Genomic DNA, 20,175 nt, shown 5'->3' on the forward strand with positions numbered 1-20,175 from the left:
CTGCCTCCCAGAGCTCATTCCCCACACAGGCTGCCCCAACTGTCCGCCAGCCACTGCTGGCATGGCAGGGCCCCGGGGCCTCCTGCTGCTGTGCCTGCTGACCTTCTGCCTCGCAGGCTCCAGCATCATCAGAGGGCAGAAGGTGAGTGTGAGCTAGTTGGAGGGGGGCATGGTATCCAGGCTCTGCGGGCCAGTGGTGGGAGCAGGGAGGGCGTGTAGACAGATCGGCCATGGGTCTGAAGACACACACAGGGCAGCTGGTACCTGTCACCTTCGCTGAGCAGGACCAGAGGGCCAGGCTGTTGTGTCCACCTCCCCAGGCTGAGGTCTGTGTGTAGCTGCGTGGGGTGGCAGGGCTGGCAGCCTGTCCTCCTCTAACTGTGCCCAACCAGCCAGCTGTGTGGTGTGGTGTGTGGGCAGCAGCCGTCCTCAGGTCCCCCCCGCCTGACGGGGCGAGGTACGGAGCCAGGCGCATCCTCCTGCCCTCTCAGCCTAGACTGAGGCCTGGTTTCTCTGTGGCCTTGGCCTGGAGACTGGAGATGAGATCACCCCCAACACTTGCAGGGGTGACAAACTGAGAGACTCAGGTGGCGCCTGTGGGGGAGCTGGGTGTGTGTGTGCGCGCGTGTGCCTGTGCCCAGCCCCGAAAGTACCCTGAGGCAAAATGAAGTAAACAGTCCCTCTGGGTAAACAGCAGCCCACGTTAGTGCCCCGAAGCCTAAGAGCTGCCATGTGTCGAGCACACAGCACCCAGCCAGCCTTAGCCCCTCAGACCCTCAGTCCCTGCGCAGTGAGTCTTGTTGTTCCCCACCGGGGGAAGGCAAGGCCCTAGGATGGTGCGTTAGGTCAGTGCAGCTCTGGAGCTGTGCGTCTGCGATTCCCCGTCCAGTGGTGTGGGAGGAGCAGAAGTGTCCTGTGTGCGGCTGTCAGGGCCATGTGTGCCAGACCCTCCAGACTGCCTCTCTGTGGCCCACCCAGGTTCCGTAGTAGGGACAGTGTCTCTACTGGAGTTTCTGGAAGAGCCTCCCGTCCTGCGTATGGAGATAGAGTCACCCGGCTGGGGCCCGCCTCCAGGAGAGGGACCCTCTCTCTTGTGAGGCAAAGTTCATCTGATTCTTGGTACAGCTGCTGCTATCCTTGTATCACCAACAGGAAGACTGAGGTCCAGAGAGAGAAAAAATTTGCCCAGATTCCCACTCCCAGGCAGAACCAAGAAAGGAACGCAGGCCCCCTGCCACCCCTGGACTTTTTCTCTTGTATTCCTATGGTCCCTTGCAGAAGGGGCAAGGAAAGGGGTCTCGTCAGCTTCAGGGCCAGGTCAGGATTGGCGACGGGCAGAACTGAGGCTGGAAAGGTGACAGTGGTGGTGGAAGAGCCAAGGGTTACAGACTGTTCCTGCAGGTGGGTTCCTGCTCTCTCCCTGCCTCAGTTTTTCCTGTCAAGAGAATTTCAAAGGCCTTTGCACCTCATGTTCTGGCAACAGCGGTCATGAGGGGCTTCAGGCCGGGAAGTTTTCCTTGTCAGAGACCTACAGCTCTGACCACCTCTAAGCCTGCATTCTAGGACTGGGGCTCAGCCAGCCTGGGCCAGGGAAGGGGGCCCGGGGGCCTCCTTTCACACAACCTCAGTCACTCAGCCGTCACAGCACCCCATGTATCATAAGACCCACTCTAAGTATTAGGAAACTGAAACTCTGAGGGGAAGGCACAACTTCTGGGTCACACAGCCCACAAGGGGCAGGAGTAGGACAACCAGGCAGGTTCAGGCAGTAGAGGCAGGGAAGGCTTCCTGGAGGAGGTGGTTTTAGCACCTGTTCCTTCAATAGCCTTTTACCAAGCACCTGCTCTGTGCTAGGAGTGTGCTGGTGCTGACGAAGCTGAGGTTTGAAGGCAGAGAGTTATTGGTCTAGGGCAGGAGAAGCAGTGTGAGGGGTCCCTTCCTCTGAGGGAGCTTGGGTTCTGAGTGCTGGACCCCAGCTTGGGGCACTTTCTTCCACCTTTTCCAAACCAATTAAAAAACCCCGTATCTCCTCAACTTCCCCAGCAGCGTCTTTATAGGAAGCAGACATTGCAAAATCAATTGAGGTAGGGTGTGGGGTAGCACCCGCCTGGCTCAGGCAGGTCCTGAGGTGCCCCCAGAAAGACGGGAATCTGACTCAGCACTGGGCCATGATCCAGCCTCCCTCCGCCCAGAGGGACCAACAGTAGATTGTGGGCTGGGGCTGCTGGTGCCCCTTTCAGGCCGCCTGGCAGAGGGGGCCTTAGTGCCTGCCTGTGGGGTGGTCCAGAAGAAGTGTGATTTGGCTTCTGGCTTATCCATCCATCACCATTTCACACCCATTTACAAATGAGATATCCTGTGAATAAATGTCCACCATGGGACACAGGGCTCTGGCTTCCTCTCGGGCCCAGAAGTCACCCAGCACTTCATCAAAAGAGTGAGGACAGTGAGCTCCCATTCCCCCTGAGTTCTTCACCAGGACTGACCAACAGTCTTCTAAGAGCTGGTCCCCAGGCCAGTGGCGACCCAGCTGGCAGCTGTGTCCAGCTGGCCAGGTGGCGCTCAGGGAAGCCTGCCACCCGCCAAGTCTTTGCCCTGAGCCAGCAGCTGCCCAACCCTGGAGTTACCCAACTTCCTAGTCGCTCCCTGGCTCAGCAAAGACGGAGCCAGGGGAAGGGAATTAGACCACACTGCCAGCCCACAGCTCAGCCTGAGGCTGCTCGCAGCTTCCCTCTTTGCAGACCACAGAGGCGTGAACGGAAAAGGCCAAATCACAGCGGCAGAAAGGCCTGCGATCCTTGTGTTCACCAGAAGAAAGTGTCAGGCACAGTTTTTCCTCTTTCCTTGCTTTGAGAAGCCACACATCTGCAATGTGTTCTAGGAAAGAGATGTCCTGGGCTCACTCCCTTTGACCCAGTGTGGTCAGCATTTTTTAGATGAAAACATCTCAGCTCTCCAGGCCACATTGCAAGCCCCCAAAACCTCTCTTCCATCAAAATGCACCTTCCCCTGGCCCTTTCTCCCACTTACAACCAAGAGTTTAGTGTCTGTCCCTCCAGGGTCCAGTACTGTAGGTTGTTGGGACTTTGAGGCTATAGGGGTGAGGTAGCCTCAGTGATGGTGGATTTGTGGGAGCTACTACAGGCCAGTGAGTGGGACCTCAACGCCAGGGCTTTCTTGGCACTCTCAGGTGACAACCCCCACCTGCCCACACCTCTGTTCTCCACGCAGCAGCCAGTGGGCCCATTTAAAACACAAACCGAGTCATGGGGCTTCCCCCACTCAGCCTCACTGGGTGGCCTGGCCACCAGCCCCTCTCCAGCCTCTCCTTGGCTGCTCTCTGCCTCGTCACACACGGTAGTTCACTTCTTCCCTCTCCCTGTGTTTTGCCTCTCCTATCCCCTCCATCAGGAGCACTGCCCTGGCCAAGTCTCAGGCATCCTAAAGGCCCAAAATGAATTGTCACCTCTCCCAGGGAGCTCCGTGGGCCTCCCGCCTGGGTCCTCTGAGCTCCCTCACCGCCAGCATTGCCCATCCGACGATGGGCAGTAGACCCTGAGTCCTGACCAGTGTGTGGGGCTCGGGGCTCAGGGATCATGACTGCTTGGCCCAAACGCATGCAGACCCCTTACCCCTTGGACATGCCACCTACGCGGGCCAGCCTCTCGCGTCTGGGGCAGGCTCCTGGGACCCTTGGGCTTGCTGAAAGTGTCATTTGGCAGCAAGGTGGGGATGTGCTCAGAGTAGAATGGGGACGGGTGTGTTCTCCTCCTCGTGTCAATTATGTCATTTACTGTTTATTTTAACTGAAAGACGAGAATGAGCAGTCCAGGTTCTAGTCCGTGCCTCCACCATCAATGGGTGGCTTTGAGCAAGGGCCACCCACTCATAGTTCAGTTTTCTCATCTGAATGGGCTGAGGTGGAACAAAATGGCTAAATTCTCTTCGTGTCAGAAAGTATAGACTCAGAGACTTCTGGGCATGCCTTCAGGACCCCGAACAGCGGTACGTGGCTATGGATACAGGGTTATGCCATAGCAGTCGCGACAAGTGACAGGCAGGTTTTCCCCAGTCTCTCAGGGCTCTCCCTGCCTTCACTGCATCCCCACTGAGCAGGTGGGACACGGAGGCCTGGAGAGGGGTACTAGTCCTTGCCGTGATCAGGACAGAGTCAGAACTGGCACAGGGTCCAGGACCCTCACTCCAAACCCCACCCATGGCTCAGGTGCGGTCCAGACGCTGCGATGTGAAGACCAAGTTTGTCACTCATGTACCCTGTACCATGTGCCCTGCCATCAAGAAGCAAGTGTGTCCCTCAGGTTGGCTTCGAGCGTTCCCAGAGAAAATATCACAGGACTGCCGGTGCGGACCCCACCCCTACCCTTGCCCACTTCCAGGAGTATCCTGTGGGTGTCAGGGGACCAGGGAGAGCTGGGCAACCTGGGGAGTGAGGGCAGGGACTCACCTATCCATGCATCTGCTGGCTCCTCCAGTGGGACAGAGACAGGAAGGGAGGAAGGAGTAAAAGTGTAGGGGCAGGTGGGGTTTATTGAGCACCTACTATGTGCCAGGTCCTGTGCTCAGCTGTGAGCCAGGCAATGAGAGGGGAGGTGGAGTAAGAACAGTGGAACACAGCATCAGGAAGCTGGGGTGGGGTCTGCAGGGTGGGAGCCCCTCCCATCACCCTACCCACCCTTTGTCCGCAGCTACGAGGTGCAGCTGGGGGACTCTCTGGTGTCCATGAGCGGCTGCAGCCTGGAATGCTGGAAGGACGTTGTGCAGAAGGCCTGCTGCCCTGGCTACTGGGGGTCCCAGTGCTACGGTATGGGAGGAGGGAATCCCCGCCTTGCTCCTCACACCCCAGCCCTGGGCTCTCCATCTGCAGTGTCTGCCTGCATTGTCCTTCACCTTGTTCATTTACTGAACACTTACTGAGAGCCAACACAGCTTGTCCCCTGGTTCTGGCTGCCCTGGGGATGGGCCGAATCTGGGCTGCCCAGAGATGCTGGGGTCAGGGATGAATCAAGAATTCTTGGAGCACAACTGAGTTCTGGGGGGTCCACAGAGTGCCCTGGGGGGGCAGAGACCCCATGCAACGGCCATGGGACCTGCCTGGATGGCATAGACAGGAACGGGACCTGCGTCTGCCAGGTAAGGGCCGGGCAGGCTGGGGTGGGGGGCCTTGGAGGGGCCACACTGACTGGGTGTATTCTTCCACCAGGAGAACTTCACTGGCTCAGCCTGCCAGGAGTGCCAAGATCCCAACCGGTTCGGGCCTGACTGCCAGTCCGGTGAGCACTGCAGGGCAGGAGGGAAGAACCTGTGTCCACCTGGAGGCCTGTGGAGACCCAGTCCCCACCACCAGCCCCCTCCAGTTTCCCTCCTAGTCCCTCAGCCTTGCACTTCCCCTCTAGGCCCACAAACTTTGGTTCATCACACCTCCAGCCCTTGCATATGCTATTCTTGGAGGCCTCCTCCAGGAAGCCCTTCCTGAACCCCCAGGCTGCGTCAGGTACCTCCCTGGATCCTGCACCACATCTCTGTATTCTCAATGTGTGCCTGTCGGAGCTGAGTTTTGGAAATGCAGAGGGCAGGGACTCAGTGGCTCTGGTTGAGGCCAGGGTCCCACCTGTCCCTGTGTCCCTTCCAGTGTGCAATTGTGTGCATGGCGTGTGCAGACACGGGCCACTCGGGGATGGAAGCTGCCTGTGCTTTGCTGGATACACTGGAGCCCACTGTGACCAAGGTAAGCAGTGCTGCTGGGACAGCAGGTCCTCGGTGGCCAGAACAGGAGAGGTCAGTAGGATGAGGGATGGGCCTGAGCCTCGGCAGGACCTCTGCCCACAGCCTAATTTCTTTCTAAGAAGGAGAGGCACACAGCTGATCAGGGGAGAGGGTCTTCTCTGAGACTTCAACTGTCCAGAGGCCCAGAAAGGGCAAGGCCCTGGCCAGAGTCACACAGCAAATTAGGCCGAGCATCTACGCCCGTGTTCCTCCTCACCCCGGGGCTTCGGCCACTACAATACTCTCCCGTCTCCACTCAGAACTGCACGTGTGCCAGGCCCTGCACTGCCCCCAGAGCTCCCAATGTTCTGCAGAGGCCCCCACCTGCAGCTGCCTGCCTGGCTACACCCAGCAGGGCAGCGAATGCCAAGGTATGTCTGTGACCGAAAGGCCTGGGGCCGCAGCTCAGGGTGACCAGGCAGTGGGAGGACATCCTTTTAAACCAGCAAACACAATCTGACCATTTACAGAGAGGGAGAACTGTCCCTGAGGGAGGTGAAGGGTTCCTGTCCCCAAGATCTGGATCAACCTGCTCACCCCATCTTTGGGCCATCGTGATGGAAGCTGTGGAGACAGGCTCTTGGGTGCCCAGCTCACTTGGGCTTTCTCTTTATGCCCTGCCAGCACCTGACCCCTGCCAGCCATCACCCTGCTCCCCATTGGCCCAGTGCTTAGTGAGCCCCACTGGGCAGGCACAGTGTCGCTGTCCCAAGAACTACTATGGTAACGGGATGGTGTGTCTGCCCCAGGACCCGTGCAACACCAACAATGGCGGCTGCCCCAGCAACTCCACTTTGTGTCAGTACCAGGGGCTGGGCAAGGTGAGCCGGTACCCGGGTTGGGCCTGTCTATCAGTCCACCACCCACACTAGCTGTGGGACCCTGGGCAAATCCAGGGCCTTCTGGGAGCCTCCGCTGCCTCATTTGTAAAATAGGAAAAGGAGAACACCGTTTTCTTGGAGGGCAGTTGTGGGGGCTGAGCAAGCTCTGTGGCTATGGCTGAGGCCAGCGGTCCTCATGGCCATGTTGTCACCCTCCTGGCCCTGCCCTGTGGCCCAGGCCTCTTGCGCATGTAAGCCAGGCCTGGTCAGCATCAACCACAATGCGTCCGCGGGCTGCTTCGCCTACTGCTTCCCCCACTCCTGTGACCGGTCAGCCACCTGCCAGGTGACCCCTGATGGGAAGACCAGGTGGGCACAGGGGCCTCAGGGTGGGCACCAGGGGCAGGGCAGAGAGGGTGGCCTGGGCAAGGGCAGGGGTGCACACGTGTTTACCCTCAGCTCAAGGCCCTGTGTGATAGGTGGGGGGGGCCGGGAGGCGGGGGCTGGCCCCACCCCTGCTCTAACCAGTTCTCCCTGATCCCTAGCTGTGTGTGCAAGGAGGGCCAGGTGGGGGATGGGCGTGCCTGCTACGGACACCTGCTACACGAGGTGCAGAAGGCCAGCCCCATCCGGGCGGTGTTCCTGGGACTGAGAGTAGCCCTCGCCATGCTGGGTGTGTGACCCCACCCCTTGCACCCAGCATTGCTGGCAGGGAGGGAGGGGGACTCTGCAGAGATGCCTTGTTTCTCTGCTCAAGTGTTACGGAAGCAAGAGTGGGCTGTGGGGGCTGCATGGTGGAGGGGGGAGCTAGCCCCCCCAGACCCTAATGCCCACCCACATCTCCACTAGACCTACACCCAATGCCCCCTGCCACGAGTCTCCCAAACCTAGGACTGCTGCCTCAGGGTCTCCCCAGATCCGTTCTGATGCACTCTTTTCTGGCCCCCCCAGACCAGGGCTGCCGGGAGATCCTCACCACGTCAGGCCCGTTCACCGTGCTGGTGCCGTCCCTCTCCTCCATCAACTCCAGGATCATGAATGTGAGACTCTCAGCGAGGAGGAGGCTGCCAGCCCATGCCTCCTTCCGGGACCCTGTCCCAGGCTGCAGGGCCTAAGAGACTCCCCGGTCTACACTCTGGGGAGCTGAGGCTGGGAGACCCTGTGTTCCCTGCATGGCTAGGGCAGGGCAGAGTGGCATGAGGAGGGCCACGCGCCCTCGGCCCTGAGGCAGCCTGGTCCCCTTATGCCCACAGGCGTCCCTTGCCCAGAAGCTCTGCAGACAGCATATCATCGCAGGACAGCACATCCTGGAGGAATTAGGGACCCAGCATCAAACACGCACGTGGTGGACACTGGCTGGGCAGGAAATCACTGTCACTTTCAACCGCTTCATGGTAAGGTGGGGGAACCTCAGCCTGGGGTCCACAGGAGTCACAGGTTGGAGACAAAGCTTGAGCAAAGGTGTGGAAGTGGGAACAGCCTCGGGACAGGGGCTAGCATGTGAGTCTGAGCCAGAATTCTCATTTCTCATCAGAAATACACCTACAAATACAAAGACCTGCCCCAGCAGACATTCACCATCCACAAGGCCAACTACCCCGCAATTAACGGCGTCTTCCACATGGTCACCGCGCTGCGGTGGCAGCCCCCACCAGAGCTCCCTGAAGACCCCAAGGTAAGCCAGTGCCCTCTCCTCTCCCCCAACCTTGTGCCCCTGGGTGACCTCTGACCCCTCGAAGAATTCAGAGAGTTGGCAGGACTAGTTCTGGGCAGGGCTAGGGCAGAGCTCCTTTCCCTCTGGAGCTGAAGCAGCCCTAATGCTTGTCCCTTCCTACAGAGAACCATCGGCCAGATCCTTGCTTCCACTGAGGCCTTCAGTCGCTTTGAAACCATCCTGGAAGTGAGTTTGGGGAAAAGGTCCTAGTCCATCTGATCTTTTGCGCCAGGACCCCTCATTACTCAGAATCTGCCCCACAGTGATCTGGGGTCCTGGTGTAGCATGGAACCACTGCTGATGTCTCCCACTTACTCGTGGTGGGAGTTTCCTGTGGACCGAGGGCGGCAGGGCCCAGGCAGGGCTCAGAGATGGGGGCTGGCCACAGAACCCACCTGAGCCTCCCTCCCACCACCACAGAACTGTGGGCTGCCCTCCATCCTGGACGGGCCTGGGCCCTTCACAGTCTTTGCCCCAAGCAACGAGGCTGTGGACAAGTTGCGTGACGGCCGCCTGATCTACCTCTTCACAGCGGTAAGCTAGGCAGAGAGAAGGGGCTGGGGACATGGGGGCCCCCGAGCTTCTACCTCCTCCAGTTGAGCCTCCAGCAGCCAAGCCCTCTCTCCCCTGCCAGGGTCTCTCCAAACTGCAAGAGCTGGTGAGGTACCACATCTATGGGCATGGCCAGGTGAGAGGTTCTCCTCCTAGAGGGTGGCCAGCTTGTACCCGCTGCTGGGCTGTTGAGGGGTTTGCCTGTGGGTTCCGGCTTTCCCAAGGGCCCCTTCTCCTCTCCTTGCCCATCTGGGCTACTGTAACACAGAGGAGAGCCCGGGGACCAAGGCAATAGCTGTGAGTCACCTGGACAGGACCCAGTGTGGCCCTGAGGTGTGTAGTTAGTGTCTAGCTGAAGTGACCCTCTCCTCTGCCCCAGATGACCGTTGAGAAGCTCATCTCCAAGGGTCGGGTCCTGACCATGGCAAACCAGGTCCTGGCTGTGAATATCTCTGAGGAGGTGAGATCCAGGGACGTCTAGAATGAATGGACTGATGGAGAAGCTGGTGATGAATGGCCAGTTATTCAGCTTCTATCAGAGAGTTGGCAGGAGAGTTGCTTTTGTGCTCCAAGCCCTGTGGTGGGCAGGCCTTGGGAGGGGTCGTATGTGAGGCAGGCCCAGATCAAATTCTTCTCCTGGAGTCTGACAGGCTGGGAGGGCTCCAAGGAGGAGGAGAGCACATGTGTGGGGGTGCTCCATGTGGCAGGAGCCATGTAGGGCAGGGCAGGAGGCATTGCCAAGGAGAGGGGAGAAGAGACAGTGGGGCAGGCTGGGCTTTCATCTTGCTCAGCTGCAGAGGTGGGGGTGGCAGTAGGGACAGGCCGAGCTTGCTGGGCTGGGTGGGTTGCACACTGGCTCTGCCACAGGGGCGCATCCTGCTGGGACCTGAGGGGGTCCCGCTGCGGAGAGTGGACGTGCTGGCTGCCAATGGTGTGATCCACATGCTGGAGGGCATCCTGCTGCCCCCGACCATCCTGCCCATCCTGCCCAAGCACTGCAGCCAGGAGCAGCACCAAATCGTGGTGGTGAGTGGGCATCACACAAGCCGGGCCTTCCTGAGACCCCAGTGCTGCTAGTGTAGGGGTCCTCTTCCGAGAGAAGTTCTCCTCAAGGGAGGGAGTGCGCCCAGGCACAGACCCCCACGGACCCACCTGGACTCGCCCATGTCCCCTCAGCAATCCTGGTGGCTTGGAGACCATTCTTGCATCTTCTGTCCTGTCAAGGCCTGGGACTCTCATGCTGTCACACTAAGGTCCTTCCACTGCACGGCCTTTGTCCTCTGCCCACATGCCATCTCCTGGCCCTCCCGTGGTTGATTCTTTCTCATCCCTCAGCTCTTGGCTCCATGCCACCTTCTTAGGGTTTGCTGAATAAATAAGCCAGGACTAACTGTTCTCCCGACTCCCTGACCAGGGCTCCTGTGTGGACTGCCAAGCCCTGAACACCACCGACACATGCCCCCCCAACAGCGTGAAGCTGGTGAGCTTCCCTTGACCCAGCACTCAGGGCTGACTCCTGACTGCCCAGCGAGATTCCTGCCCAGGGTCAGGGTGGGACAGGGAAGCTGGGAGGCCAGGCTGGACCTGGAGGGACAGCAGCCCTCAGCACCACTGAGGTGGGAGTGCTGGGCCCAGGGGGCTGAGGTCTCTTGACCAGGGCTGCCTGGTGAAGGGGACTGGCCGAGGACCATCCGTGCTGACCAGCCTTGCATGGCCCACCCCAGGACATCTCCCCTGAGGAGTGCGTTTACGTCCACGACCCTACTGGGCTCAACGTCCTGAAGAAGGGCTGCGCCCGCTACTGCAACCAAACCGTCCTGGTGAGCCTGGGCAGAGGGCGCTCGGTCCCCAGTGACCTGGGAGGCTTGCTTCTCCTCAGGGGCCCCCAGGCTGGGTCTGAGTGTGCTGCCTTATTCAGAGGGCTGTGTCACATCCTAATGATGGAAAAGGTGTCACAGAGGGGCCTCACCCCCTCACCCCCGATTGCTCTACAGATGGTACCAGGGAGCAGAAGCAGCCTGGGCAGTGGGGGTGGCATGGTGCCAGATGGGCCTACAGACATGCTCTGTCTCTTACAGAAACCTGGCTGCTGCAAAGGGTTTTTTGGGCCTGACTGTGCACAGTGTCCTGGGGGCTTCTCCAACCCCTGCTATGGCAAAGGCAACGTGAGTGCCCTCCTGCCCTGGGGGGAGGTGTGGGGAAGACAGGGTCTTCTTCCAGAGTTGGCCCGGGACTGGCTGCGTATCTGAACCAAACCTGCCTCTCCCTGGCCTCAGGTTCGTCACATCTAGGCAGTGGAAGTGGGATCGTATTATTTGTACTATTTTAATTAGAAATAATTAATTAGATAGATTTTTATATCTATTTTCATAAAGGCTATTTGTGAATAGTTTCTTTTATTTTTTCTTTATTTCTCTCTCTCTCTCTCTCTCTTTCTTTCTGTTTTTTTCCTATTTTGTAACGTCAGGGTTACTGTAACACCTGGCTAGGGAAGAACACCGGAGTTTTGTGTTTCTAGGCTGAGCAAAAGTCATCCACGAAGCCTCCAGGGCCAGGTGCCCTTTAGAGGGCTAGTTCTTTGACACTTAAGTGATTTGAAAGGTCTCTTCCAGCAGGGTGAGGTCTTCCAGGGGGAGCAGGAGCTCAGAACCAGTCCGTGGTGGAAAGGGGTCTTGGGGGGGGGTGTGAAGGTTGCCTTCCCCATGACCGATCCTGCCCTCCTGCCCACCCCCAGTGCAGCGATGGAGTCCTCGGCAATGGGGCCTGCCTCTGCTTCCCAGACTACAAGGGCATCGCCTGCCACATCTGCTCCAACCCAAACAAGCATGGAGACCAGTGCCAGGAAGGTGGGTGGTCCTGGCCCACGCTACCTGCCAGGGAGAAAAAGGTTCTGCTTGGAAAGGGGACTGGGGACTCCCAAGAAAGGCCCCAGGAGGAAGGGTGAAGGCCAGAGGGAGTGGAGGAGGCTTTGGGAACAGAAATCGGCGTCTCCTTCACCCGTGCCAGGAGGAGAACTGTGGTTTAACCTGAACTGTTCAGGATTTACGCTGGACACACAGAACTTGCTAAGGGTGGGTTTGGGGGCAGGGCAGCTAGAGTAGGGTGACTGAAAGCAACGAATGCCCCCTCTCATTTCCTCTGCCCACACATTGAGTCTGGGGTGACCTCATTTTGTGACCCTGAAGTCAAATCTATGTTGGCTGCCCCCTTCCCAGCACTCCCCCAACTGTATACTGGCTTCCACCCAGCCCTGCCCCTGCCTCAGTTTCCCTGCTCCCATCTTTTCCCTGCAGACTGCGGCTGTGTCCACGGTCTATGTGACAATCGTCCAGGCAGTGGGGGTGTGTGCCAGGGTGGCACATGTGCCCCAGGTTTCAGCGGCCGCTTCTGCAATGAGTCCACAGGGAACTGTGGGTCCACGGAGCAGGCCCAGAACTGCCACCTGCACGCCCGCTGTGTTATCCAGGGGGGCATCGCCAGGTGAGGGCTCAAGCTTCTTCTCTGCATGTCCATGACGTCACTTGTCAGTTTGCTCAGCCTCTAGCCATTCCAGAGACTTACTGGAGGCCCCTCGTTCACCCACCCCCAGGTGTCTTTGTCTTGATGGCTTTGAGGGTGATGGCTTCTCCTGCACACGCAGCAACCCCTGCTCCCACCCAGACCGTGGTGGCTGCTCAGAGAACGTCAGTCTCATTGTCCCTTCCCTGAAGTCCTGACCCAGGGGTGGGAGATGGGACTCCCTTGTCCTCTGCGCTCTGCCCACTACCCTGCAGCCCTGAGTGATTTATCTATGGCTCTCACAGGCTGAATGTGTCCCTGGGGCCCTGGGCACCCACCACTGCACATGCCACAAAGGCTGGAGCGGGGATGGCCGCATCTGCGTAGCCATCGATGAGTGTGAGCTGGACGTGCGAGGTGGCTGCCATGCTGACGCCCTCTGCAGCTATGTGGGCCCTGGGCAGGTGAGGTGCAGCAGGCCTGGACACAGCAGAGTCGGGGGGTCTCTGTTCTGGGGGACTCTCACTGTACCCCATCTGACCCCAGGAACGTCCACTCCAAAAAGTCAAGCTCCTTTTTTTGAGTCTCAAACCTCAGACACAAATGAGAATCCTATTCTGAAATGTTGAGTCGTACATTCTGGAAGCAGCAGACATGTGCTGGAAGCTACATGCAGGCCCCGAGAGTTTTAATGGAAAGTGCATTCCAGGGCCAATCTAAGGCAGCATTTATTCCAAATCAGAAGGCTGTGTGTGACTCCTGTCTCTCAGGGATGAGGGCTCTCGGAACCAAATCAATGAGTTCTGTGCTCTAACTGGCTACCGGGGCCATTGTCTTCTGACAATTAGTTCATTCATTCACTCATTGGTTTCCCATGTGTTATCAGGCACCTGTTCCATGCGAGTTCCTGTTCTAGACTTAGGAATTCGATGCCGAGCAAAGCAGGAAGAGACCCCTGCCCAAGGGGCATGACATCCCAAAATCTTTAGACTCGTGGACTCCAGCTCTAGAACTTTGCGATCTCAGACTAGTCACAGGGTCTCAGAGCCTGGAGCCTTCCTCTGTGAAGCACTTCAGGCCTGGGAAACCTGAGGACTAACTGGCATTTGAGAACATCTAATACACCAATTAGGAAGCAAGGCCTGGCATAGCCCAGGCCTATGCAGGGACCAATGGGACTCCCTGCCCTCTCACTCCATGATGGCCTGGGCCACCAGCCCATGGGACCTTACCAGTGAGAGCTCAGGCGGGCATGAAAGCTGGAGCTCCAAACTCCACCAGGAGATTTGAAGTTCAGAACTGAGGACTGGAATAAGCAGGTTGAGATGCCCCTTAATTTGCAAACAAGGGCAACTGAGATCTAGGGAGTCTCACCAGTCTCTCACTTGCTGCGGAACAAGCCCAAGGACACTGTAATGTAGTGGGAAGGATCAGAGCTGCTGAGCAGTGTGGCAGGGTTGGAGGTGGGATCAAGCTGCCATCCCTGGGGCTGGCCTTGGCAAACTCACCGTATTCCGCTGACCCCAACCACCCTAGCAGAGCTGAGGCCTGAGAGCAGAGGGGCACACACTCTCCATGGATGCCTCCCCGCCAATGCCAGTGCCTCCCTGCCAATCACTCTATTGGACTCAGCCCAAGAGCCAGTCCCCTCTCAGGCCTCAGCAGCTCTCCACGGTGGGGCTGGGAGAAAGTTCTGGGCCTCTCCAGCTGTGCAGTGGAGGAGAAAGTGTTGGGTGCTCCTGGTGAGAGGAGGCCCTCTGCTCCCAATCTCTCCAGAGCCGGTGCACCTGCAAGCTGGGATTTGCTGGGGATGGCTATATGTGCAGCCCTATCGACCCTTGCAGGGCAGGCAACGGTGGCTGCCATGACCTGGTGAGCGGGCTCGGAGCCTAGGGAGGCTTTCGGGGGTGGGGGGCATCGGCTGCCACTCTTGCACTCTCTCTGGGTGTCCCTGTCTCTGTTCAGGAATCTTTCTAAGCCCCAATCCAAACCCTCTCACCCCCTTTCCCACACGATAGCGCTTTCACTCCTTATTAAGGACTCCTCACTTCACCCTGGCCCCCCAGCCCCCATTCCATGCTCCTTCGCAAGGCCTCTCTGAGCTCCTTGCTGTCCTCTGGCCTCACTCTGCTCTAACGCCACCACACCTCTGCCATGTATTCTGGAAGCCTTCCCCCATGCCACGCCTTTGGCCTGGCTAGCTTCTCCCCCTCCCAGCTTAGGCCTCTTCTGAGGGTCCAGGGCCTCCTGAGTGTTCCCACAGAGCTTCCATTACCCATCTGTCATGATGGGGTAGGTAACTCACGTCCAATACTCAGTGATCCTGGAGAGCAGGGCCAGGCACCCAAAGAAGCAACATGAATGCAGACGGATGGATAGAGAGACAGACGGTGGGGATGGGCGGTCCGGCATACAGTAAGATGATGGGTGAAAGGATGAACAGAGACATGGAGGACAGGTGCTGTCCAGCTCACCACATGGGTGCCAAACGGAGGGCATGTCTCTCTGTCCCAACCCGTGCCCCAGGCCACCTGCCAGGCAGTGGGTGGAGGTCAGCGGGTCTGCAGATGCCCCCCTGGCTATGGGGGTGACGGCTTCAGCTGCTACGGAGACATCTTCCGGGTGAGTGGTTGCCTGTGCTTGGGGAGGGGTCCTCTCATGCACCTCAGGGAGGAAGGGGCAGTGCCCAGGGCCCTGGAGGGAGGAGGCGTCCAGCTTGTCCCTAGGCCCGTGACCTCAGCTCCTTCCCTCCCATTAGGAGCTGGAGGCCAACGCCCACTTCTCCGTCTTCTACCAGTGGATCAAGGTAGCACAGGGCAGAATGCTGGGCTGGCCTCCCGTCAGGAGGTCTCCCTGGATACAGGGGTGCCCCATAACATCTCTATGAGTGGAGGTGGGGGCAGGCCTGGGGGCTGGGAGCAGGTGCTCTCAAGAAGGTGGCTGCTCTCATCTTCCTCCTGTCCCTCTGCACACTGCATGAACAGAGGGCGGGCCTCACTCTTCCTGCTGACAAGCAGATCACAGCCCTGGTGCCCTCTGAGTCTGCCATCCGGAGGCTGAGCCCCGAGGACCAGGCCTTCTGGGAGCAGCCAAGGATGCTGCCACAACTGGTCAGGTGAGCAGCAGGCCCAGGCCCAGTGGGGGGCTTCCTGTGAGACCCAGGCCCTCCCCAGCGGTTCTCAGCCTGGCGTGTGTCCACCCCCAAGGGGGAGCCCAGTGTGAGAGGTCTCTGTAGGTTACACTAACCTGGTTCCATGATCCCCCCAACTATGCCCCCTCAGGGCCCATTTTCTCCAGGGTGCCTTCTCTGAGGAGGAGCTGGCCCGACTGGGCGGGCAGGCTATGGCCACCCTGAACCCCACCACACGCTGGGAGATTCGCAACACCACTGGGGTACGTGATGAACTCTGGGCAGAAGAGGGGCATGGGAGGGAACTTGAGTGGCTACAGGCTTCCTGGACCGGGGTCCCCAAGGGATGAGATTGGGGTTCCCTTGCCCTGCCCAGGGCTGGCCTTAGAAGGCATACTGGTGTACCACTTCTGCTGTTATGCAGTATCTTTGGGCCAGAAGTGACTGCCCTGCCGGGGGCTGCCTGTCCAGCTTTGTCTGCATGTGCACCATTCCTCTCAGGCATGGGCCTTGCTGAGGGTCTGTGTGCCCACCTGGTCGGTCCTGAGTCTGAGGGTGTCTGGGGCAGGCTGGAGGCCTCCTTGGGTGCTTGCGTGCCCAGCAGCCCCTCTGTTGGTGCTGCACCCACTCTTAAGTGTCTACCTGTGCCCACCTGTGGCTGAGCTCTCCTTGCTGCCTTCCAGAGGGTCTGGGTGCAGAATGCTAGCGTGGATGTGGCTGACCTCCTTGCCACAAACGGTGTCCTACATGTCCTCAGCCAGGTACGGCTGGAGGGGAGTGTGCACAGGGAAATTCCTAGGCCAGCCAAGAGGCAGTGACATACTAACCAGCCCCCATGCTACGTGCTAGGTCCTACTGCCTCCGAGACAGGACGTGCTGGCTGGGAAGGGGTTGCTGCAGCAGCTGGACTCAGTGCCCGCCTTCCACCTCTTCCGGGAGCTACTGCAGGTAAGGGCAAGAGGAGAGGGGGAGGGCTGGCAGGTTGCCAGGGTCAGGACTGAGAGCATTTATGCATACCCCCTGACCCCAGCCCTCTGTCCCTAGCACCACAGTCTGGTGGCCCAGATTGAGGCTGCCAGTGCCTACACCATCTTCGTGCCCACAAACCGCTCTCTGGAGGCCCAGGGCAACAGCAGCAGCCTGGTGAGGTCACTGGGCCAGGGGGAAACCGAGGGGTGAGGGTGAAGGCTTAGAGGGTGAGCCTCCCATCCCATAGCGAAGGGATACAGTGGGAGGAATGCCGCTCTCCAGGGCACTCGGTAGTCCTGGAGCCTCCTGAGCTTCTCCTTCCCCTCAGGATGCAGACTCGGTGCGACACCACGTGATCCTGGGGGAGGCACTCTCTGCAGAAGCCCTGCGGAAGGGCGGACACCGCAACTCCCTCCTGGGCCCTGCCCACTGGCTTGTCTTCTACAACCATAGTGGCCAGGTTTGTGGGGACAAGCAGACCCTACGTCAAGCACGATGCTCTTGAAGCCTCCTTCTCTTTGGAGTCCTCCTCCTGGGAGCCTCCAACCTCTGCTCCAGGGCCTGCCCAGCCTGGGAGACTCCCATCCGTGGAGATAGCCCCAGCCCTGGGGGCCTCCCTGTAGCCCCGAAGGGAGGGTGGGGTGGGATGGGCTGGGTTCAGCCTCCTGCCCCTCTCCCTAGCCTGAGGTGAACCATGTGCCGCTGGAAGGACCTGTGCTGGAGGCCCCTGGCGGCTCACTGTTTGGCATTTCGGGGGTCCTGGCAGTGGACTCAAGCCGCTGCCTACATAGCCACGCTGAGTCCCTGCGGGTAAGACCCTGGGGCCAGAGGAGGGCAGCCGGGAGCTCAGAGCTGGGAGGTACTGGCTGGCGGGAGGAGCCCTTGGTCAGGGGTGGGAGAGCTGTCAGCCTGCCCTGGAGGAAGGAAGGAAGGTGGGTTTGGGGCCCCCTGGGGAGGACCACCTGACTCTCTGCCCTCCTTTCCCCCAGGAGAAATGTATAAACTGTACCCGGAAATTCCGCTGTACTCAGGGCTTCCAGCTGGAGGTGAGGCTGGGCATAGCACGATTCCATCCCTGCTTCGCCTGCTCTCCCTGCCGCCAAGGTGTCCAACCCCTGGGTCCAGCTCTGCTTGCCCAGGCGTGGGGAATTGGAATGGTGTGGGCCTCTCGACTTCCCTGGTAGAGGCCAGGAGGTTTGGGCCCAGGTCTGCCCACAGCAGGCCTCACTCTGATTTGTACCCTGTGACCCTGTGGCTCAGGCCTGGAACCTGTCTTTTCTCTCCCCATCGGGTCTACCTATCTCAATCTCTCTCTGCCACTTCTGCTGTCCTGTTCATCTGTCTCACCCACTGACACCGGTAGTCTGTCTGTCTCCCTGTTCACTGCCCTGACCCGATCCAAGCCACTGGCTAAGACCTCCTTCCTGTCTCCATTTCCAGAACACCCCCAAGAAGAGCTGTGTTTATCGATCTGGCTATTCCTTCTCCCGGGGCTGTTCTTACACATGTGCCAAGAAGATCCAGGTTTGCCCTGAACCAACCCCCACCCCAAATCTTTGACCAGGGAGAAGGAGATGGGAGTGGGGGGTCTAGGAGGAGCCTAGATTAGATTTCAAAGGCAGAGGCAGGGCTGGGATGAGGATGAGGCCAGTGAAACAAAGGCCCGGAAAAAGAGCAAGGGAGAAGGGTCTGAGGTCAGAGGGGCCAGTGTTTGTCCCTGTGGCCATGCCCCCAGGGAGCAGGGATGAGGCAGAAGGAGAAAGGCCCAGAGCTGACACCATGAACTAAGTCCCAAGGGTAACAACTGGGCCCTGCTCTGTCCCTCACTGTGGGATCTAGCATAGTCCTTTGCTGCTTGAATCTCACCCCTGCTATGGGGGAGGGTTGTGGAAAGCAGTTTCCATTTCCCAGGGTCCAACTCACTTTGTTCTACGGCTCTGTGGTCTCAGGGATGCCCTCCCCTCTCCCGATGTTTTCTTCCCCTTGATACCTGTCCTGGCCTGTGCTCGGCCTATTCTTGCACCCCCTCCCTGCAGGTGCCTGACTGCTGCCCCGGGTTCTTTGGCACACTGTGCGAGCCGTGCCCGGGGGGTCTGGGTGGGGTGTGCTCAGGCCACGGACAGTGCCAGGACAGGCTCCTGGGCAATGGGGAGTGCCGCTGCCGCGAGGGCTTCCATGGAACGGCCTGTGAGATGTGTGAGCTGGGCCGCTATGGGCCCAACTGCACTGGAGGTGAGGACTGGGGAGGGGGCAGGGATGGTGGGCACCCTGGCAGAGGACAGCGGTCGTGGAGACACCCCAGCAGGGGCAGGACGGAGGCAATGGGTAACTCCGGTCCTCCTTCGTCTACTTCCAGTGTGTCACTGTGTCCATGGGCTGTGCCAGGAGGGGCTGCGAGGGGATGGCAGCTGTGTCTGTAATGTGGGCTGGCAGGGCTTCCGCTGTGACCAGAGTAAGTGTCCTCAAAGGGGAGGCAGGGGACGCCCAGGGAGGTGGTTCCTGGGTCTGACTGACCAGAACCATCCCATCCTCCTACCCCTTAGAAATCACTGGCCCTCTCTGCACAAAGAAGTGTGACCCCAATGCCAAGTGAGTGAGCTCAGCCTGGAGCAGGTGGGAAAGTGGGTGGGGGCGCTGGGGTCAGGGCAGGGTCTGGGCGAGCGCAAGCTGACCCTTGCCATCCCTCCCAGCTGTGTACAGGACTTGGCAGCAGTCCCTGTCTGCATCTGCGCCGCAGGGTACTCAGGCAACGGCACCTACTGCTCAGGTCCAGCCACACTAATGCCCTGGGCTCCCCCTGAAATTTGGGGGTGGCTTTCCCTGCCAAGCCCTCTCCACTCCCTCTAGGTCCAGTCTGTCTCCCTACCCCATTTCTGGTCTCAGCCCTCCCTCTGACCTTTTCCTTTCTCCCACGCCTGCCTCCCCTGTCCCCACTCCGTCCCCTTGCCTGCTCCTCACAACTCTCTGGGATCATCTGCTCCCAGAGGTGGACCCCTGTGCCCATGACCGTGGGGGCTGCTCTCCCCATGCCAACTGCACGAAAGTGGCACCTGGGCAGCGGACGTGCACCTGCCGGGATGGCTACACAGGCGATGGGGAGCTGTGCCAGGGTGAGGCTGGGATCCCCAACCTGGATGTCTGTGGGGCTAAGGGTTTGGCTTCGGTGATCTGAGTTAGACTAGGAAGGGTGGAGGAGCACCTCTGAGGTGCTAAGAGTAGGGGATGAGCCCCTGAACGGACAGATGAATGCAGGGGCCACCTCGGGACTCCTCACCCCAACATCTCTTCCCCCAGAAGCTAACAGCTGTCTCATCCGCCATGGGGGTTGCCACGTGCACGCGGAATGTATCCCCACAGGTCCCCAGCAGGTCAGCACAATAGGGTTGGACATTGGGGCTGTGCCATTTCCCCTTAGGGAGGCGCCCCTCCCCCACCAAGGCTATGCCTGGGAGGGTTGCTCCTTCTGTCCAGGGCACTGGCCCGCTCCTGGGTCTCAGCAGCCCCACTCATCAGGATTTGGGACAGGTCTCCTGCAGCTGCCGCGAGGGTTACAGTGGCGACGGCATCCGGACCTGTGAGCTCCTGGACCCCTGCTCCCTGGTAAGGCCCACAGCCCCACCCCATTTCACGGGGGGAGGGCACTGAGGCTGGAAGAAGCCCTCCTTGCCCCCAGCAGGGTAAGCCGCCCTCCCCACGAGCTCAAGTCT

General features: G+C 59.4%; 1 protein-coding gene across 4 annotated transcripts in view; it reads left to right on the forward strand.

Annotated features, from left to right (window-relative positions):
- The window catches only part of STAB1 (stabilin 1), a 27,241-nt gene continuing 7,066 nt past the window's right edge, over nucleotides 1-20,175 (forward strand). For 3 of the 4 annotated variants that reach the window (XM_033132551.1, XM_033132553.1, XM_033132554.1), the window contains exons 1-44: nucleotides 1-142; nucleotides 4,226-4,362; nucleotides 4,707-4,822; nucleotides 5,066-5,151; nucleotides 5,222-5,291; nucleotides 5,651-5,746; nucleotides 6,045-6,155; nucleotides 6,409-6,605; nucleotides 6,844-6,974; nucleotides 7,151-7,278; nucleotides 7,557-7,645; nucleotides 7,859-7,999; nucleotides 8,140-8,280; nucleotides 8,443-8,505; nucleotides 8,740-8,853; nucleotides 8,954-9,007; nucleotides 9,251-9,331; nucleotides 9,739-9,897; nucleotides 10,286-10,351; nucleotides 10,596-10,691; nucleotides 10,950-11,036; nucleotides 11,606-11,717; nucleotides 12,165-12,351; nucleotides 12,461-12,554; nucleotides 12,675-12,833; nucleotides 14,146-14,241; nucleotides 14,896-14,991; nucleotides 15,128-15,175; nucleotides 15,354-15,484; nucleotides 15,651-15,762; nucleotides 16,183-16,260; nucleotides 16,349-16,447; nucleotides 16,544-16,642; nucleotides 16,797-16,928; nucleotides 17,150-17,278; nucleotides 17,458-17,514; nucleotides 17,909-17,992; nucleotides 18,505-18,700; nucleotides 18,825-18,920; nucleotides 19,012-19,057; nucleotides 19,159-19,235; nucleotides 19,453-19,578; nucleotides 19,763-19,836; nucleotides 19,994-20,068. In XM_033132551.1, coding sequence (XP_032988442.1) covers nucleotides 62-142; nucleotides 4,226-4,362; nucleotides 4,707-4,822; nucleotides 5,066-5,151; nucleotides 5,222-5,291; nucleotides 5,651-5,746; nucleotides 6,045-6,155; nucleotides 6,409-6,605; nucleotides 6,844-6,974; nucleotides 7,151-7,278; nucleotides 7,557-7,645; nucleotides 7,859-7,999; nucleotides 8,140-8,280; nucleotides 8,443-8,505; nucleotides 8,740-8,853; nucleotides 8,954-9,007; nucleotides 9,251-9,331; nucleotides 9,739-9,897; nucleotides 10,286-10,351; nucleotides 10,596-10,691; nucleotides 10,950-11,036; nucleotides 11,606-11,717; nucleotides 12,165-12,351; nucleotides 12,461-12,554; nucleotides 12,675-12,833; nucleotides 14,146-14,241; nucleotides 14,896-14,991; nucleotides 15,128-15,175; nucleotides 15,354-15,484; nucleotides 15,651-15,762; nucleotides 16,183-16,260; nucleotides 16,349-16,447; nucleotides 16,544-16,642; nucleotides 16,797-16,928; nucleotides 17,150-17,278; nucleotides 17,458-17,514; nucleotides 17,909-17,992; nucleotides 18,505-18,700; nucleotides 18,825-18,920; nucleotides 19,012-19,057; nucleotides 19,159-19,235; nucleotides 19,453-19,578; nucleotides 19,763-19,836; nucleotides 19,994-20,068 — 4,647 coding nt within the window. In that variant the 5' untranslated portion in view covers nucleotides 1-61. The remainder of the gene's footprint in view (nucleotides 143-4,225; nucleotides 4,363-4,706; nucleotides 4,823-5,065; nucleotides 5,152-5,221; nucleotides 5,292-5,650; nucleotides 5,747-6,044; nucleotides 6,156-6,408; nucleotides 6,606-6,843; nucleotides 6,975-7,150; nucleotides 7,279-7,556; nucleotides 7,646-7,858; nucleotides 8,000-8,139; nucleotides 8,281-8,442; nucleotides 8,506-8,739; nucleotides 8,854-8,953; nucleotides 9,008-9,250; nucleotides 9,332-9,738; nucleotides 9,898-10,285; nucleotides 10,352-10,595; nucleotides 10,692-10,949; nucleotides 11,037-11,605; nucleotides 11,718-12,164; nucleotides 12,352-12,460; nucleotides 12,555-12,674; nucleotides 12,834-14,145; nucleotides 14,242-14,895; nucleotides 14,992-15,127; nucleotides 15,176-15,353; nucleotides 15,485-15,650; nucleotides 15,763-16,182; nucleotides 16,261-16,348; nucleotides 16,448-16,543; nucleotides 16,643-16,796; nucleotides 16,929-17,149; nucleotides 17,279-17,457; nucleotides 17,515-17,908; nucleotides 17,993-18,504; nucleotides 18,701-18,824; nucleotides 18,921-19,011; nucleotides 19,058-19,158; nucleotides 19,236-19,452; nucleotides 19,579-19,762; nucleotides 19,837-19,993; nucleotides 20,069-20,175) is intronic. The other variant, XM_033132552.1, reaches the window with a different exon arrangement.

Source organism: Rhinolophus ferrumequinum, chromosome 17 (assembly GCF_004115265.2).
Source record: "Rhinolophus ferrumequinum isolate MPI-CBG mRhiFer1 chromosome 17, mRhiFer1_v1.p, whole genome shotgun sequence".
NCBI classification, from domain to species: Eukaryota; Metazoa; Chordata; class Mammalia; order Chiroptera; family Rhinolophidae; genus Rhinolophus; species Rhinolophus ferrumequinum.